Source organism: Phyllobates terribilis, unplaced genomic scaffold (genome assembly GCF_046119375.1).
Source record: "Phyllobates terribilis strain yellow unplaced genomic scaffold, ASM4611937v1 Scaffold_30__1_contigs__length_15301838, whole genome shotgun sequence".
Classification (NCBI taxonomy): Eukaryota; Metazoa; Chordata; class Amphibia; order Anura; family Dendrobatidae; genus Phyllobates; species Phyllobates terribilis.
Window position 1 is genome coordinate 4,246,724 of NW_027362790.1, and position 18,714 is coordinate 4,265,437.

The following is an 18,714-nucleotide window of genomic DNA, read 5'->3' on the forward strand; positions in this document are numbered from 1 at the left end:
TCATTTCAAAGAAAGTCTTGATTCTGTCTTTGAGAAAATAAAACAAGAAAACAAACCTGCTTTGCACACTCTTGGCATTCTCTTGATGAGCTTCAAGAGGTAGTCACCGGAAATGGTTTTCACTTCACAGATGTGCCCTGTCAGGTTTAATAAGTGGGATTTCTTGCCTTATAAATGGGGTTGGGACCATCAGTTGTGTTGTGCAGAAGTCAGGTGGATACACAGCTGATAGTCCTACTGAATAGACTGTTAGAATTTGTATTATGGCAAGAAAAAAGCAGCTAAGTAAAGAAAAACGAGTGGCCATCATTACTTTAAGAAATGAAGGTCAGTCAGTCCGAAAAATTGGGAAAACTTTGAAAGTGTCCCCAAGTACAGTTGCAAAAACCATCAAGCGCTACAAAGTAACTGGGTCACATGAGGACCGCCCCAGTAAAGGAAGACCAAGAGTCACCTCTGCTTCTGAGGATAAGTTTATCCGAGTCACCAGCCTCAGAAATCGCAGGTTAACAGCAGCTCAGATTAGAGACCAGGTCAATGCCACACAGAGTTCTAGCAGCAGACACATCTCTACAACAACAGTTAAGAGGAGACTTTGTGCAGCAGGCCTTCATGGTAAGATAGCTGCTAGGAAACCACTGCTAAGGACAGGCAACAAGAAGAAGAGACTTGTTTGGGCTAAAGAACACAAGGAATGGACACTAGACCAGTGGAAATCTGTGCTTTGGTCTGATGAGTCCAAATTTTAGATCTTTGGTTCCAACCACCGTGTCTTTGTGCGACGCAGAAAAGGTGAACGGATGGACTCTACATGCCTGGTTCCCACCGTGAAGCATGGAGGAGGAGGTGTGATGGTGTGGGGGTGCTTTGCTGCTGACACTGTTGTGGATTTATTCAAAATGGAAGGCATACTGAACCAGCATGGCTACCACAGCATCTTGCAGTGGCATGCTATTCCATCTGGTTTGCGTTTAGTTGGACCATCATTTATTTTTCAACAGGACAATGACCCCAAACACACCTCCAGGCTTTGTAAGGGCTATTTGACCAAGAAAGAGAGTGATGGGGTGCTACACCAGTTGACCCGGCCTCCACAGTCACCAGACCTGAACTCAATCGAGATGGTTTGGCGTGAGCTGGACCGCAGAGTGAAGGCAAAAGGGCCAACAAGTGCTAAGCATCTCTGGGAACTCCTTCAAGATTGTTGGAAGACCATTTCCGGTGACTAAAGAGAATGCCAAGAGTGTGCAAAGCAGTCATCAAACCAAAAGGTGGCTACTTTGAAGAACCTAGAATATAAGACATATTTTCAGTTGTTTCACACTTTTTTGTTAAGTATATAATTCCACATGTGTTAATTCATAGTTTTGATGCCTTCAGTGTGAATGTACAATTTTCATAGTCATGAAAATACAGAAAAATCTTTAAATGAGAAGGGGTGTCCAAACTTTTGGTCTGTACTGTATATATATATATACATACATACACACGCTGCATATATACGTATAGTGGAAAAGATAAAAGAAAATAACTTACAAATAAAAAACTAATTTTTTTTGCGAATATTACCAATTCCCGTGGTCTAATAACTGCTGCAGGAGCTCGATAGGTGGCTGTGCTCCATATTTTTCTAATGCCGGCATGTTCATATCATCCACAAATATGACGCATTTCTTCCCCATCTGAGGTCGTACACGCCTTTCCGTCTTTTGTCCAGTCTGTCCATGATGATATTCTAGAATAAGATGCAAACTATGTGTCGGAAGATTCAATAGGTTGACCACTACTGCGGTGTCTCATTTTCAGGTAGAAAACATCACATGACCGCTGAAGCCAAATCAGCGGCTATTGATTGGCTGCAGAATTGATGTTTCATTCGACCTAGAAGAACTAGTCTTCTAGCTCTCTTTTCTGGCTCAGAAAGAAAGTCACCACTGCAGGCGATCATCTGACACTGGTTGGCTTCATTGACATCTCCTGGTCGAAAAGGAAGTGAAGAGACCGATGGGGACACAGGCGGCAGCGTGGAGAAGCGACAGGGTATTTTTTTTGTTTTAAGACACACATGGGTCCATCAACCCATTTAAATGTATGTCTGACCATCTAATACACAGATCTTCAGGGTCTGCGAGAGAGACCTCTGTTGTTTGTGGGTCTCCTCTGTGGCTCATAGCAGAGGGTCCTAAGTGGCGTATCCCCCCCAATGACATCTATATATCCTAATGAAGCAACCTCTTTCATTTGTCAGAAGGCAGGGTGATAAAAAGAAGACAAACCTGAATCTGATTGGCACTGGTGCGAGCAGAAAAGTTGATGAAGAAGGGAAAGAATTTTTCTTTGTCCAGATTGTTCATCAGTTTGTCTTTGACGTAAATAGATTTCCCTGTCCCCGTCAGTCCCACAAATAAGAGTGGTCTGCGAAAAAAGGAAAGTAGTTTGTAGGACAACCATAAAATCAAACATTTTACAGTGTTGAGAATAAAACTACTAATTTAGGCCCGAATTCATATGTCCGATAAACACCATCCATGTACGGACCAAGATCTCCGGACCCAAACTCGCCAGCCTCATGGATGTCTATGAGGCTGTCAATTTCAGGTCAGGGGTCCCGCGGCCCGTCCGTCCATCGTGATATGTGTTTCCCGTCCTTAAGTAACTAGCAAACTATTTTCATTTATACAAACTGTGTTTAGTACAGACATAAAACAGACAGGTGTGAATGGCGGCCAGTTTTCTGTGTATAGACCAATAGGGTTTCCTAATTCGACTCCACTATCCGAATGGTTTTCCCATACAATAAGTAATTGTGATGGCAAAATGGATAATTGTCAACAAGGTTTCCTAATAAGAGTCATTTTGTTACTCTTACTTGGTGTTTTTGATGCACATATCCATGAGGAAGGTGTATCTGACAGTATCCATAGTTGGCACAATGATATCTTGGATTTTGGTGCTTTTGTCCCACGTGGCTGTGCCTTTAATAAACTCATTCCAGTGAACCCAGCGCCCTCGGCCTTTTAACTTCAAAGAAAAAAAAAGTAGTTACAACTTTGATAAACCATATTCGGACACATTTGATGTAGGGATAAGAGAGCACTGACACATTACATAAGTTTGACATTTAGGTCCTGTTCACACTGCGTTTATGCAGCATGTCTATTACTTTGCCAGAGGATCTGACGGAATCCACTTAGGTCATTGGACTCCATGTCTCCTTCTGAATTCAGTTTTTCGGGGATTCAATCAGAACCTCTGGCAGAGTCATAGATATACGGCATAAACACAGTGTGAACATGTCCTAAGAGACCTAAGATAATAACCCAAAGGCCAAAGTTATAAGTTGCTGAGCATTAGGCTTGATTTCCATGAAGAAATCCCTTTACCTCGTACATGTAGTCATAGACCAGGCCTTTATCGTCCAAAGGACATTCCCATTTACCCACAGAGGACAGGAAAGGGCTCTGATCGATCTTTCCTGTGACAATTTCTTTGAAAAAAAGCATCAAACTTCACTCGGCTGTCGGTGTCACAACAGCCGCCAATGGACCAAACCAGGGAGAAAGCAAAACTGGCCTAAAAGAGAAGAAAAGGGATACAATATACAGCGGGCGAAATAAGTATTGAACACGTCACCAATTTTCTAAGTAAATATATTTCTAAAGGTACTATTGACATGCAATTCTCAGCAGACGTCAGGAACCTGCCTCTAACAATCGCGGATGACGTGGCCGGGCTTCAAAGGAGACCGTGATTTTTGCTATATGCAGCAATGGTGTAGCATTGCTGTATATAGCACAAGCGATCAGACGATCGCAGCTTTAAGTTCCCTAAGGGGGCTAATAAATACAGAGAAAAGTTACAAAAAATGTTTTAAAAAGTATGAAAAAAAACAAAAAAAAAAACCCATAAAACTTGAAATGGGTTTTTTCCCCCAGTAAAAACAGAGAAAATAAGTTTTACAAAAAATACACATATGTGGTATCGCCGCATTCAGAAAAGTCCAATCTATCAAAATATAAAAATAATTAACCCGATCAGTAAACGGCGTAACGAGAAAAAAAATCAAGAACGACAAAATTATGTTTTTCTGGTTGATGCAGTATCACAAAAAATGCTGTAAGAAGCGATAAAAATGTAATATCTATCGCAATATGGTATCAACAAAAACATTGTCTCGTACCACAAAAAATAAGCTCTCAAACAGCTCCATCGACTAAAAAATGAAAACGTCACGGGTCTCGGAAAATGGTGACACAACCCAAAAAAATGTTTTTTCCCAAACCTCTAATTTTTTTTTTCACTACCAATCTAATAAAAAAACTGGACATGTTTGGTATCGGTGTAATCGTACTGAGGAGTGAATCATATTGCTAAGTAATTTTACCACACAATGTACACCGTAAAAACAATTCCCCAAAAATAATGTCAGAATTGTGATATTTTCACAATTTCTCTCCACTTGGAATTATTTCCCTGTTTTCCAGGAGCATAGGAAAGCACTGTCTATACCTGCAGGTGGATCAGCCACACTGTGTATGGGATCGGCAGATCTTCCACTTACCAGGATCCAGATACGAATGTTCTTATTATTCGGATCCTCTCTCACCACATCAAAAATCAGCATCTCCAATAATGGTGTGAGTGATATTACCACATTGCCATTGCTGGTTGTCACCAGATCCTATGAGGAAAGACATTAGGACACTGAGGGTAAATCTAGACTACAAACTTGCGCAATGCTCCTACAATTGAGAGGACACATGGCGCCCACCTTGCACTGCTTTCGGAGGAATCGAAGGGAAGGTTGGACGAGCCACTTAAAGAGTTCCTCTAGAAGAGCGAGGTGGTCCTTAGTCTTCAGTGCCTCGGGAAGGGTGCTGAGCCAGGACCTCACCAGGGGCGCCCAGCCCAGTTGTTGGGGTTCCAGATAAATCATACCGCAGCGGCTAACAGTGGCGGGCTGGAGAGAGAGATATACTAAGTAGGGTTGCCCTAAGACACAAGCCCATCCAGTTATCTAATTATCTCGCTGGGTGGATGAAAAACAGTCTACAAAGTCGTTTCCAAGTGTCCTGACGTTTCCATCATCCATAGATTACATAGACATCCATTTATTAGAGTAGAAGCTATGTAACATTACATTTTCCCTACATTCAGTGCTGGTGTCAGGAACTGGATCCTCACCATTTAGATGATTGTTGTAGTAGCACCAGAATGAAAGGGACTGACAATCCCTTTAATTATAGCGACTAAAGTGAATGTAGAGATGACTGTCAGTAGCGTAACTAGAGTCCGATGGGCCCCCATTGCAACATTTGGACCCCCTGCATGCTGGTCAGATGTATGGGCCCTTGTAGTGTTCTAAATCCTATAAGGACATACGTGTTGCACCTCCTACCCCATTATGTAGTAATATCCCCCATATTGGGCTCCTTCCTGGTATATATGTCCCCTGTTCTGGCCCTATCCTGGTATATATATCCCCCATCCTAGTGTACATGTCCCTTATCCTGGGCCCCACCTTGATATATATATCCCCCATCCTGGTATATATGTCCCTTATCCTGGGCCCCACCTTGATACATATATCCCCCATCCTGGTATATTTTTCCCCCATTCTGGTATATATATCCCCCATCCTAGTATATATATCCCCCATCCTGGTATATATATCCCCCATCCTAGTATATATATTCCCCATCCTGGTATATATATATATCCCCATCCTAGTATATATATCCCCCATCCTGGTATATGTCCCCCATTCTGCCGTTGTACTTTAATGCATAGAAAAAAAATAAATGATTCTGCTCTCTTTTCCTCCGCTCCCCCGCTGTGCGCCATCCTCTTCTGAAGCCAGCATCTGACTTCAGAGTGCAAGCTTCGGGAGCATATGATGTCACTGTCATGCACCCTCAGTCACGTGCACGCCGACATCAGCTGCTGGCTTCTGATTGGCCGGCAGCGTGCATTGTCGTGCACAGACCCAACGGGTCTCTGCGCCTCAATACACTTCGTCTGAATGTGCGTTCGGGGGTGCACATGCAGTTGAAGTTTGCGCTGATGTCGGCGGGCCCCTCACCTGCACAGGCCCAGTCGTGACCTCTGCAACCGCGATCATTACACCCCTGATGACTGTGTATGTAGGACTTCCAAATCGGTGAATGGAAGAGTTGCTTGTGCTGCCAAACTCTCCTTTCACAGCGGCACAAGATGGGGCCTCATATTCGAGAAAAGTTTGGGTGGGTGCCAGAGGAGAGACCCTCATCTATCAGACAATTATGGCCATTTTGTGGATATGCTTTAAAAGATGAGAATACCTCTAAAAGTCAACCCTATAACTAAATCTGATTAGTTAGCATTAGATCCCCCGATGTACAAGTATATGGGAACTCCTCTCTTATAGGATGAGTGAAAACCTACCGACGCCTGGGAAAGGTCCATTGTTTCAAAAATCAGACTCATCTGAGGTGACATCTGAATGATCTCCCCACTCATCAAGCAACGCTAAAAATAACAGGACATATTTAAAACAATATTAAATGTTGAACAAATGAATAATAACTTAATCCACGGAGTCTGATCAGTAACCTCATAAAGGATCATTGTAAGCTTTAGTGGAGAAAGTACAATCATTATGTGCACAAATTAATATCTGAAAAAAGTGCAAAAATCTAGTAGCTGATTTATAATTGGAAGATGATCCTGCAATGAATATCTTTTAAAGCGTCTCTCTCCACATACAATACATAAGTCCTCTACTAAAGGCTTATTTCCATCTTCATGAATGGATATTGTCGGATAGTGTTAGGAAATACAAACAGTTTTTGCAATTTACTGCTAATTAAAGATATATAAAGATGCCATAAAATCTAATGTTTTCTATTCTCCATCATGGCTGTAGATATACATGGAGGATAACTTTTTATATCACTTTTTGTTATGCTACATGGTGATGAAAACAGAAAAGGATATAAATAAAAAAAAAAAAGTTTTCACAAAGTAAAATAGAGAGTTACCTTTTTATTATCATCTAGGACGGTGTTCATACTTTCTATCCCTAGCGTATCAATAGGTCCATCAAAGATAACCCATTTTCTTTCCGGGGTCTCAGATAACGCAAACTCCCGGAAAGTATTAGCGACTATCCCATCGGTCCACTGCAAATGAAGAGAGGCATCAATAAAATTGCTCTTCCCATAAAATCCAGTACAATCCCACAATTGAACGGATTATTAAAGGGAATGCCTGGGATTATGATATTGATGATGCACATGTATTGACTACACGTGGCCCCTATTGAAGTGAACGTGGCGGCACCGGGAGAGACCGCAAGTAAGTGATTTGCATATACGCGGTCACATGCCAACTAGAAGTGCATGACCTCACTCAAAGCAAGTGTATTGAGTGAGGCCAGACACAGTCTATTCAGAATGTGGCTGGAAGTATGCAAATTTATGCTAATTTCTGGCATAAATAATACAATTTGTTGCTTCTGTGGCACCCCAGGGGTCTGGTTTCCACAGTAACAGCAATGTTATGTCTGAGAGCAGGTGGGAGGTCTCTTGGTCAGGAATCCTATGCATGCCACACCTCCTGCCCAGTCCTGGGAGGGGAAGAACTTCCCCTATATAAACCTAGGGCTGAGGCAGGGTTAGTGAGTAGAGAAGAAGTAGAGACAGAGAAGCAGATATAGGAAAAGAACATCAGGAGCTCTGTGGGAGCAGTGCTACAAGGAGTCAGGGGCTGGCAGCTGCAGAGCTCGCCCTGACTGAGAAGCTATCACCGGACCCGGAGTCCGAGGCTGTGGGGACTAACTCCTATCCAGCAGCAGAAACCGACCGGCAGGGGATTTCAGGTCCTCTGGCCAAGAAACCCGAAGGCACGGTCACACGCGTGGGACCAGCACCGCCGTCGTGGAGCGGAAGCTACTAGAAGGCCCCGAGTCACCGGCCATACGGGTGAGCACCACACGGTACACTCAGGGATGTGGGCTACTTATACCCGCCTCTAGCAAGGTAGCCAGAAGAGTACAGTTAGTTTGGGAGGCCTACAACTCCGCCTGGCCAGGGGAGATCCCATCTGCTCAAGGACTGACCAGGCCCCAATTGCTAGCCAGTACTCCGGGAGGGTTTATCTTTGTCACCAGTAAAGACCCTGAACTACACCGTACCGTCTCCGAGTGGTTCCTGCTACCCCCATCATCCACGTCGGCTGCCCTGAGGCCATACCCCTCCCGTTGGGGGTGATACTATCACGCTGCACAATCCTACCACCGGCCTCAGCGGTCTGCCCTGCAGCGGCAGCTCCTTCGCTGCATTCAACGGGTGGCGTAGTCGTCCAACATCTACCGCTAATACAGCGCCACTTAGTCTGACTCCCTGGGCACGGACCGGGTCACCGCCACGAGACTACAACCCTCAACAGATCCGGCTCCGGGTAAGCTCCCGCGTGCGCAACGCTGCGCGACACAGGCCCAGGGGTGCGTCACTTCCATGTCTGATGGGGAAAATAAAACAGTTTCCAATTTTTGTGCAAACAGGGGGTAAGCAATAATAAAATGATTGCCCGGCAATGTATGGCTGGGATCTATGTCTCTGAAGGAACCCCTTCTACCATGTCCATAAGCCATAAAAGGGGAGATTTTCCCATTTTCAGCAAAGATATTAGTATTATAAACAATAATTCCAATCATAGACGAACCTCATGTGACACTGGATCAAACTGCCCGAACAGCTGCCCCATGGTGATGGCTTTAGGGTTCACTGTCCGGTAAATCACTTTTTCTTCTTCGCACCCTCGCTCATTCATAAGAGACAGCGTATCAGCGAGGACGTGGAGGACCTTCGTTTTTCCAGAGAACGGCTCTCCAACCAACATAAAACTGCACGGGATAAACAAAACGCAGCATGGTCCATTGTATAAAATGGAAACCGCGAAGAATAAATCCCCCGTCCCATGGACTTCTGTAGTTCCAGCTTACCCGTGTCTGACAATCATCATCTCATACGTCTGGATCATGTCCTCCAGGAAGACCTTCTCGGGCTGGATGTTGTGTCCAGCACAGCTCTCCTGTGCGCATTCAAGGAAATCCTGAGCAAAAGGAAGGTAAAATATTTCATCAGTCTGTTTACAGTGGATCCAATTAGAGGTGGGAGAATACATTTCCAGGACCCAGATCAGTATTCTGTGGCCGCTGGACGGGACCCCTGAGAGCCGCCTCTTAGCTGCCGGCATCCCCGGCTCCTCTTCTGATTATATGGCCTGGTGTACATCATGCTGCAACCATAACATCATGCCAGGCCGGCTAATCTGAAGAAGAGCCGGGGGGCAGGAAGAAATAAGGTGGCTCTCAGGGGTCTCATTCAGTGCCCACTACTGACCTGATGTCACACACAGTGTAGGAAAGACAAAGTGCGACACAAAGGGATGAGGGGAAGGGAGCCCCGACACTAGGGAAAGGGGGAAATGGAGACCTCCTAGGCTGATCTGCAATCACCCTGTTTCCCCTACCGACTCTATATTGGTTCCTCACCAATTGCCGTCCAGGAACCTATCCCTGTATTTCCTTAGCGTTTGGCCCTGGATAGGGAAGGGGGGGGGTGAGCACTAGTCGATCCCCACTGACAACTAAAGACAGCAAGGGGAGACAGACACGGGGGAAGTAGCTTAGCTTGAGTCGACTTCAGAGAGATGGCACACACATCCTCTTAGCACCAGAGAGGAAGTAAGAACTGTACTTGCTCCAAGCCTTCACAAGGGGTCATGTGAATATCACTGGCACCTCTGTGTAGCAACCAGGAAGTATTTAAACACCCAGGCCTGATTGTCAATTAGAGCAGGAGGGAGGTAGCCGCTGGGTCCTACAGTGAGACCGCTAAGAAGATGTCTGTAATGCCAAACGAAGGGATCTCCTGCAACCAACTGCAGGGCGACTGTCACATCTGACGCACCCATGACACCTGGCCATTGGATCAGTCTCCTGCAAATTGATTCATTCATCTAAAAAAAAATGTCTCCATAATCTACAACTAAACTAGCGATAAATCACTCACAGATGTTTCAACCATTTTTTTTCTACATCAGATCATCTTGCATTGGAGGTATAAGTGAGCCCCCTTACCGCTGGTGCCCCTGTGCAGCTGCCCAGGTTGCACTAATGGGACCGGACGATGAGTGACAAGGTCATGTAACCCAATTCCAAAGCAGTGGATCAGGATCGGGTGATTTCAATGGGATTGGTCTACCATCTACTGTGTATGGGGGCCTCATGACAGATTATGTTGGGGGACATAAAAATCGGCCGGTTGGAATTTAATCACCCGATCCTTACTTTCTGACCGTGAAATTAGCAGCTGCCATAAGATTCTGGCAGCGACTCTGTCATAGAGAAAACAGGAGCGAGCATTCCTGAATATGGGGGAGCCGGGAAAGACGGAAGGAAGGAAGGAAGGGAGACACAGATCCATTACTAGTGGGTTGGTGGAACCCCACAGGAATAGTTCACCTCAGATTTATAAAAAAGTGACGACCGGCCCCTCCAAATTAAGCTCCTCCTACTCCCATGTTCTCCAGTCCGTACACAAGCTAAGGAAGAGCAGACAACACCAGCAGAACAGTACAACCCATTCTGAAAAATTCAGAAATGTGAGAAAACAGGTTATGCAAATAACAGCAAAAAAACACACAGTCCTAGGTACAACTCACTGGACCTGACAACTGCGATGAGCTGGCGATGCTGGAAAAGAGCCCTAGTGCGCCAACCCCAGACCAGATGACCGCCATCAGGAAAGGGTCGCGCCGCATCTAGAAACAAAAAAATACTTCTGCCATGGGAGGGTGCTGTGTCTCCCTTCCTTCCTTCGCTGAAAAGGATTTTACAGGTAAGTTCTTACCAAAATCCGTCTTTCAGCAGCAGAAGGGAAGGAAGGGAGACACAGATCCATTACTAGTGGGACGTCCCAAAGCAGTCCAAAATTCTAGGGTGGGAAATAGTGGCAGAATCTCCAACACCCCAACAACTTAGGTAAGTGCGCAACCAGCGCCGAATAAAAAATAAAATAAAATAAAGAGGTAACTTAAACCACCGCCGCCTGCAGGACCCTGCGTCCCAAGGCCGCATCGGCGGAAGCACTCACGTCCACTTTATAAAATTTAGTAAAGGTGTGAACGGAGCGCCAGGTAGCCGCCCGGCAGAGCTGCGCTGCCGAGGCCCCCTGACGAAAAGCCCATGACGAACCAACAGCCCTCGTGGAATGAGCTCGAACTTTAACCGGACAAGGCTCGCCCTTGAGCCGGTACGCTTCCAGGACAGCCGAACGTATCCACCGAGCTATAGTGTCCTTGGAAGCATGCTGACCACGTCGACGACCAGCAGGAATCACAAAAAGAGAGTCCAATTTCCGAAAACCTTGCATGATTGTAAGATAGAACTTCAATGCCCGCACCAAATCCAACGAGTGCAAGGCCCACTCCTTTGGACTCTTCGGCTTCAGACAGAGAGAAGGTAACACGATGTCCTGATTGACGTGGAAATGCGACACCACTTTAAGTAAAAAATCTCCACGGGTACGAAGCACCACACGATCCGGAAGAAATTCCAGAAAAGGTGGCGAGCAAGACAGTGCCGCCAACTCCGAAACCCTTCTCAAAGAGGTGACCGCTACCAGGAAGGCCACCTTCCAAGAAAGCAAGTAAAGCGTAGCCGAATCCATACGCTCAAAAGGCTCATGCTGAAGAGCTTCCAGGAATAGATTAAGCCGCCAAGGAGCCACAACCGCCTCCCGAGGCGGAAACTGACGAGCAACCCCATGAAAAAAAGAACGCACGTCCCTACGTGAAGCAATAGCCCTTCGAAAAAGCGCGGATAGTGCAGATACCTGACCTCGTAAGGTACCAACTGCTAGACCCTTGGCCAAACCATATTGCAGAAAAGCCAAGAAGTTGGGGATGGAAAAAACCCTCGGGTTCCTTGACGATCCAGAACACCAAGAATAAAAAGACTCCCAAGTTCTGTGATAAATCCTAGTCGTAGCTGGACCTCTGGCAGAAATAACCTCGGACGAAAAACCACGGCGGTTCAAGATCTCGGTCTCAAGTGCCACGCCGTCAAACAAAGTGACTTCAGGTCCGGATGACGAATGGGCTCTTGGATTAACAGGTCCGGGCGAAGAGGCAGTGGAAACGGAGGCGCCGCCAGAAGAGACACCAGCGTCGAACACCACGTCCTCCGTGGCCAATCCGGCGCTACCAAAATTGCTGATACTCTTTCCAGTTTGATCCGCCGAATCACCAAAGGAAGTAAGGATACTGGCGGAAACACATAGATCAGCTCGAACTGGTCCCACGGGGCCACTAGAGCATCTACCGCCACAGCCTCCGGGTCCCTGTACCTGGACATGAATGTCGGAACCCTGGCGTTCAGCCTGGATACCATCAAATCCACCTGAGGAGTCCCCCACCGGGAGCACAGCAGTGCAAACACTTCCGGATGAAGACTCCATTCTCCGGGATCCACCTGCTCGCGACTGAGGAAGTCCGCCGAGATATTCAGCACACCTGGGATATGAATCGCGGAGATGGCTGGAACCCTGGACTCGGCCCAAACCAGGATCCGAGAGACCTCCATCATGAGTCTGGAACTCCTCGTCCCGCCCTGATGGTTGATATACGCGACAGCCGTCGCATTGTCCGACTGAATCCGGACCGGCAGACCGCTCAAAAGGACCGTCCAATGTCGGAGGCAGAGAAAAATTGCTCTCAACTCCAGAATGTTGATCGGTAGAGACGACTCCTCTGACGACCAGACCCCCTGAACCCAGAGGTCATTCCAAACCCCCCCCCAGCCAGTCAGGCTGGCATCGGTGGAAATCACCGACCACCTTGGGAGAAGAAAGGATTTCCCCAGGGATAGAGTTTCTGGACGTAACCACCATCCAAGAGACTCTCGCACCCTGCGGGAGATAACGACCGAGCGATCCAGTGAAGTCGGCGATCGATCCCAACTGGTCAGAATAAGATTTTGGAGATCCCGGGAATGAAATTGTGCAAACGGTACGGCTTCCATTGTCGCCACCATCAGACCCAGAAGGCGCATGCATTCCCGAAGGGACATTGCCATCGCCGACCTCATAGCCTGGACATGGCGACGAAGGTTCGTTTGTTTGTCCGGAGGCAGGGACACCACTGCCCGTACTGTGTCGAAATGCATCCCCAAGAACAGGATTGACTGCGTCGGTTTTAATGACGACTTCTTCCAATTGACCAGCCACCCGAAGTCCTCCATGTGCTGGAGGGAGAGATCGTGAGCAGTCATCGCCTCCTCCGCTGTGGGCGACACAATCAACAGGTCGTCCAGGTTGGGTAGAATCATAACTCCTTGTTTTCGAAGAAGCGCCATGAGTGGCGCCAGAATCTTTGTAAAAACCCTGGGTGCCGAGGCCAACCCGAATGGTAGGGCCACAAACTGGTAATGGGCCTGACCTATGGCGAAACGCAGGAAACGCTGGTGAGCTCTGCCGATAGGGACATGCAAATAGGTGTCGCGGATGTCGATCGACACCAAGAAATCGTACTGCGACAGGGCCGCTACGACAGAGCGGAGAGACTCCATGCGGAATTTCCGGGTCCGGACATGCAGATTCAAATCTTTGAGATCCAGAATGGGGCGAAACTTGTCCTCCTTTTTGGTGACCACAAAAAGGTTGGAGTAAAACCCCCTTCCCCGGTCCTCTGGCGGAACCGGGACCACCACACCCTGCTGCAGAAGAGTGTCTACCTCCCGCAGCAGTGCTGCAGCCAGCTTGGGCTCGGACGGGGTGCGTGACTGACAAAACCTGTCAGGGGGACGAGAGTGAAACTCTATGAAATAGCCTGCCAACATAACTCGCGTCACCCAGGCATCTGAAATGTGGGACGCCCAAATCGACCCGAATTGTAGCAGACGACCTCCCACCCGAGAGCCCTCGAGCGGAATCCTGGCGTCAGTCCGCCTTAGCGGGCTTCTTGTCAACCTCCCGTTTGTCCTGACGGAAATGTTGCTTCCAGGAAATACGGGATTTCTGGGTGGACTTCTTACCGGAAGCCGAGGGACGACCCGATCCCCAAGAAGGCTGACCGAACCGCCCCCTGGTCCGAAAGGACCGACGACCACCACTGGCACTTGACCTGCCAGACGTGGAAGCCACCGCCTTCCGCTGAGGCAAGGCAGCATCCTTAGCCTTGGCCTTAGCAATCAGCTCCGTGAGGTCCGAACCAAAAAGATGACCGCCTTTGTACGCTAGACTAAGCAAACCTTGTTTAGATACTGCGTCTCCAGTCCACTGTTTATGCCACAGTGCTCTCCTGACTGTGACGGCCGAAGATTGAGACCTGGACAGAATGGAAGTAGTATCCAGTACTGCGTCCCTGCCATAATGTGTCGCCTCTTCCAACAGCTGGAAAAGCCTTTCCACTTCCGACAGCGGAGTTCCATCCTGCCATGCCGTCCGCAGCTGGTCCAACCACCGCAGAGAAGCCTCACCGGCCCACATGGCCCTCAAGACTGCACGGAATCCATGACCCGCGGCCTCGTAGATGGACTTCGCCGCTAACTCCGTTCTTCTGTCCAGAGGCTCCTGAAGACTGGCCTTCCCTTTAACAGGAAGCAAGGAAGATTTGCTAAGCTGAGACAGAGGAAGGTCCACTTCAGGGGAGGGAACCCAATTAGCGATCGTCTCCGTGGCGCAGGGATACAAGGCATAAAAAAAACGCATCCCCTGGAAGCATTTATCCGGACACCGGCGTTCTTTCTCCACTGCCTCGTTAAGTTCATCATGCGCCGGTAATGTTGAACGAGCCCGACGCGACTCCTGATACAGCCGGGCCGACTTGCCAGGCTTTGTCAGCTCTTCAGACAGCTGTAACGCTTCCCGCATGGCTCCAATAAGAGCATCCACGTGGCCCGAAAGCGAAGCAGGACGACTCTGCCGATCCTCATCCTCAGAATCAGAGATTTCACCAACCGAGCTTGTTGGTGAATCTGGAGCCTCCGATGCACCGCACGGAGGAGACAGCGCCACCCTGTGGCGCTTCTTGCCTCGTGGTGTCGGTTGCGACTTAGCTGACACCCAATGACCCAGGAGGTTAGAAAGACTGTCAATGGAGCGGGTGAGAGCCTCCACTTTAACATCACTAAGGGTCGAACTTGACGCCGTCGAAGACCTGGGTGTATCAGAAATGCGAGACCGATCCTGAAACGGATCGGGAGAGAGGTCCGCGCCCCCTGGTCCCTGATCCGTCATGCCTCCCACATCAGATGCCAGCATGTTAGAATGAGTATGGTAACCTAGGGTGTGCGAAAATAGCTAACACAGCCTGCTTCCACAAAAAAAAAATTCCCCCTTTTTTTTTTTTTTTTAACTTTTAAGGCACTGAAGGGTTAAAACTCTCCTCTAGAGAGAGTTACCCCAGCCCTGCAGAGCAAAAGTTAACCTAACAAACTAGGGAGAAGCGCCCTCTGAAACAGAAGTGTGCACCCCCAGAAAGAGTTAACAGCCCTGTTGAGCAGACCCCTTCAGAAGGGGTTAATGCTGCTGACACGCTAAATACCTCACTGCCTTAAGAGGTCAGAGAAGTGAGAGTGTCCAGAAAAGCGGTAGCGGCAAATAGCACCTTGCCTGCCTTAGCAGGTCAGCCAAGGTGCTCTGCAATGGAAAGAACAAAAAGGGAGCCTCTGCCTACAGGCAGAAACGACTCACCAGTGCCGCGGTGACTGCTCCTTCTGAGCTGTGAGGGCGGTGAACGGGGAGCAGAGAGCCGGAGGTGCACGTGGAGGGAAGCCGGAAGGAGGGAGAGGGGCGGAGAGCTCAGCGCGCGCTAAGCCAGGAGCTTCCTGTCAGAACTACAATGACAGGAAGCCGAACGACGCGAAGCCCGGCCCCCCGAGCTCACTCACAGAGCCCGCGCTCAGAGAGAAAGCGCGCGCTCTCCTGAAGGCTTCCTGCCTAAAAGTGACGGCAGGAAGCCAAGATAATAAAGCCACGCCCCCCGTTCCAACGGAGCCGTGCTCCTCCGTCCCTGCTCCCCAGCCCCCAGGGTCAGAGAATGCAGCGGTGATCCTCATACACCGTCTGCAAATACAGAAAAGCAGAAAATCACCACATGAAATAACGGCTGCGGCCGCACTCATACACAGAGCACTTACCCCGCTGTGCGCCACAGGGACCCCCAGGGATGTGTGGCGCTGTGGCCCTTGCTCCCCCCACGGCGGAGCGCGCAGGGACCCCACAGGCAGTGTGCGTCTCCGCCAGGAAGCGCCCTATGTACCCCGGGGCCGGCAGGTTACTGCGGGGACCTCCTTAAGGGGTACGCAGGTCTGCCAGGGGAGGGCAGGGGTCCCGGCAGCGCCGAGACCCCCTGAGACCTCTAGACCACGGGGGGTCCAGGTCTCCTGTGGTAAAAATAAAAAATCTTCTGAGGAGCTGCAAAGGCAGCGACTATCCTCTGCGACCTCAAATTTCAGACTGGAGAACATGGGAGTAGGAGGAGCTTAAGTTGGAGGGGCCGGTCGTCACTTTTTATAAATCTGAGGTGATCTATCCCTGTGGGGCTCCACCAACCCACTAGTAATGGATCTGTGTCTCCCTTCCTTCCCTTCTGCTGCTGAAAGATAACTGTCATCCAAATGATAGCTGGCCCGCTATATAGGAGCTATCAGTTGCCATTAATATGCAATTTTATTACCTGGTGTAAATGCCGCTGTTCTCCTGAATCCGGTGCGGTTTTTCTTTTGCTCCTGCGCCTCTCCATTCCTGAGATATAGCCTCTTTATAGAAATCTAGTTCATAATTTTTAATAGCCAAGTGGGCGTGGTCATCAAGTCCTCTCTGTGGGAGTCTTCAGGAAGGCCTTGCCCAGTTGGCTTAAAGGGCTAGAGGAGAGTGACAGATGTCAGGAACGGAGGGGGGCAGGAAGAAAAGGAAAACAATGCCGGAGTCAGGAGAACAGCGGCATTTACATATTTATGGCGAGGGACAAGTCCTCTTTAAGTCTTGGAAAACCCCTTTAAGACACTATTATATTTTAATACCTTATAGTCGGCTTCCGGAAGTTGAATGCCAGGGAACAGGTCACTGGTAATCCCATTGAACAGAGGAATATCATGAGACAAAAATTTGGGTTCGTTTACATCCTTAATTGACGGCAAGAGCTAAATAGAATGAAAAAGGATTAAATGATAAAATAATTCATATACAATATGACATGAAACAATATTAAAAGTGAGGAACCCCATTACAAAGGAGCAGTCAGCTCTTGTGGTATGTCTGTATTAGTAAAGAATAGTATTCTCCAAAAAATAAGGATGAAACCCCTTTTCCTAAAACTCTACATTGTATCGTCCCTCTGTTATACCTCCTGGAAATGTATGTGTAAATGACATATAATGTATATATAATCTATATAGGGGACAACCCTATACAATCTGACTGTGCCCAAACAGTGGTGACATTGTCAGACTGTGTAGGGTACTCGGTATTGCCAGATTTCAATTAATTCCTACATTTCCAGGAATGATAAAAGAGGAACGGAACGCTGCTGAGTTGCAGTAAATTATGCTGCAGAATTGTTTCTCCATAGGGAATACATGTGGCTTCTGTGTTGCACTGTTAATTGCCGGCTGCAGAATGAGTTAAGTGAGATACTGTCAGTGAACTCGTTTTTGCTGGCTGACGGGGAGTTTGTAAATGTTTTATCTGTCTTTTTCTGAGCTCCTCTCAGTTTATTTATGACCACAGACCTTATCAAAATTGAATGTGCAGGGAATCAAAAAGCCGGTGAAAGCCAAGCGATGCAAAATTTTTAATAAAAAACAATTGTTAAGATGATTTTTAGCCTAAAATACATGCGTTTAAGTTAAAAATCAAACTGTCCCATAAGATGAACAAGCTACGTGTTTAACAACTATAGTTTTGACACTTTTGCACAGATGAGATCTAACAAGCCAGGAACAGTAATGTGCAGACATTATTTGCAAGTCTCTGTCTGCTATTATAAAATCAGACAGCTGTAATTTTTGTGATCCAAATGCTTCTCGGTAAGATGGTAATGCTATCCTATACGAGATGTAAAGCGACCAACAGTTCAGAACTTACAAGAATCTCTTCATTTTCATGGGGGAATTTCAGCTTCAGATTGCCAGCAGCGGTCAGCACAGCCTTTACTGCACGCATCCCATAATCATAATGGAACTGGGACGAGAGCGGCTCCGAGCACAGCCGGGAAGTCATTACCATCTTCACCGAGAGAGGTTTAGCGTGCAGAAAAGCGTAAGAATAAAGGCCGATCTCCGCAATCAGAGCATAGTTGGGGACCATCATTGCTACAGTCCGGAAAAGAACCAGAAATGCGCAAACCAGATGGGTCAGTCAACAAATGAAACTAAATTACTGTAAACTAGGCAGAGAGCCGGGGAACCCATTATGTCCATTTACACTATCCTCCACCCCAGACCTAAAAGTGATGTGTCTATTCCACATCAGAGGAAAGTCAGTCAAAGTGTGGTTAAAGGGGTATTCCCATCTCCAAGATCCAGTCCCAATATGTAATAGGGGTAATAATAATAATGTTTGCAAATATCTCCAATTAGAAATGTAGTATAGTTCTTCTGATTAGCTATGTTGCTTACCCCCATGTGCAGGACATTGCAGTAGCTTAGGTTTCCATGGTTACGACCAC

The 18,714-nt window shown here is 47.6% G+C and overlaps 1 protein-coding gene across 1 annotated transcript; it reads right to left on the reverse strand.

Annotated features, from left to right (window-relative positions):
* Positions 1–1,553: 1,553 nt before the first annotated feature.
* Positions 1,554–13,399, reverse strand: LOC141178784 (dynein axonemal heavy chain 12-like). Its single transcript, XM_073660624.1, has 9 exons — positions 13,265–13,399; positions 7,020–7,160; positions 6,424–6,507; positions 4,772–4,960; positions 4,510–4,681; positions 3,384–3,487; positions 2,870–3,021; positions 2,277–2,415; positions 1,554–1,735 (listed from the first exon to the last, which is right to left on the reverse strand). Exons 1-9 carry the CDS (start codon positions 13,397–13,399, stop codon positions 1,646–1,648), a joined length of 1,206 nt encoding a protein of 401 aa, XP_073516725.1. The 3' UTR covers positions 1,554–1,645.
* Positions 13,400–18,714: the final 5,315 nt, after the last annotated feature.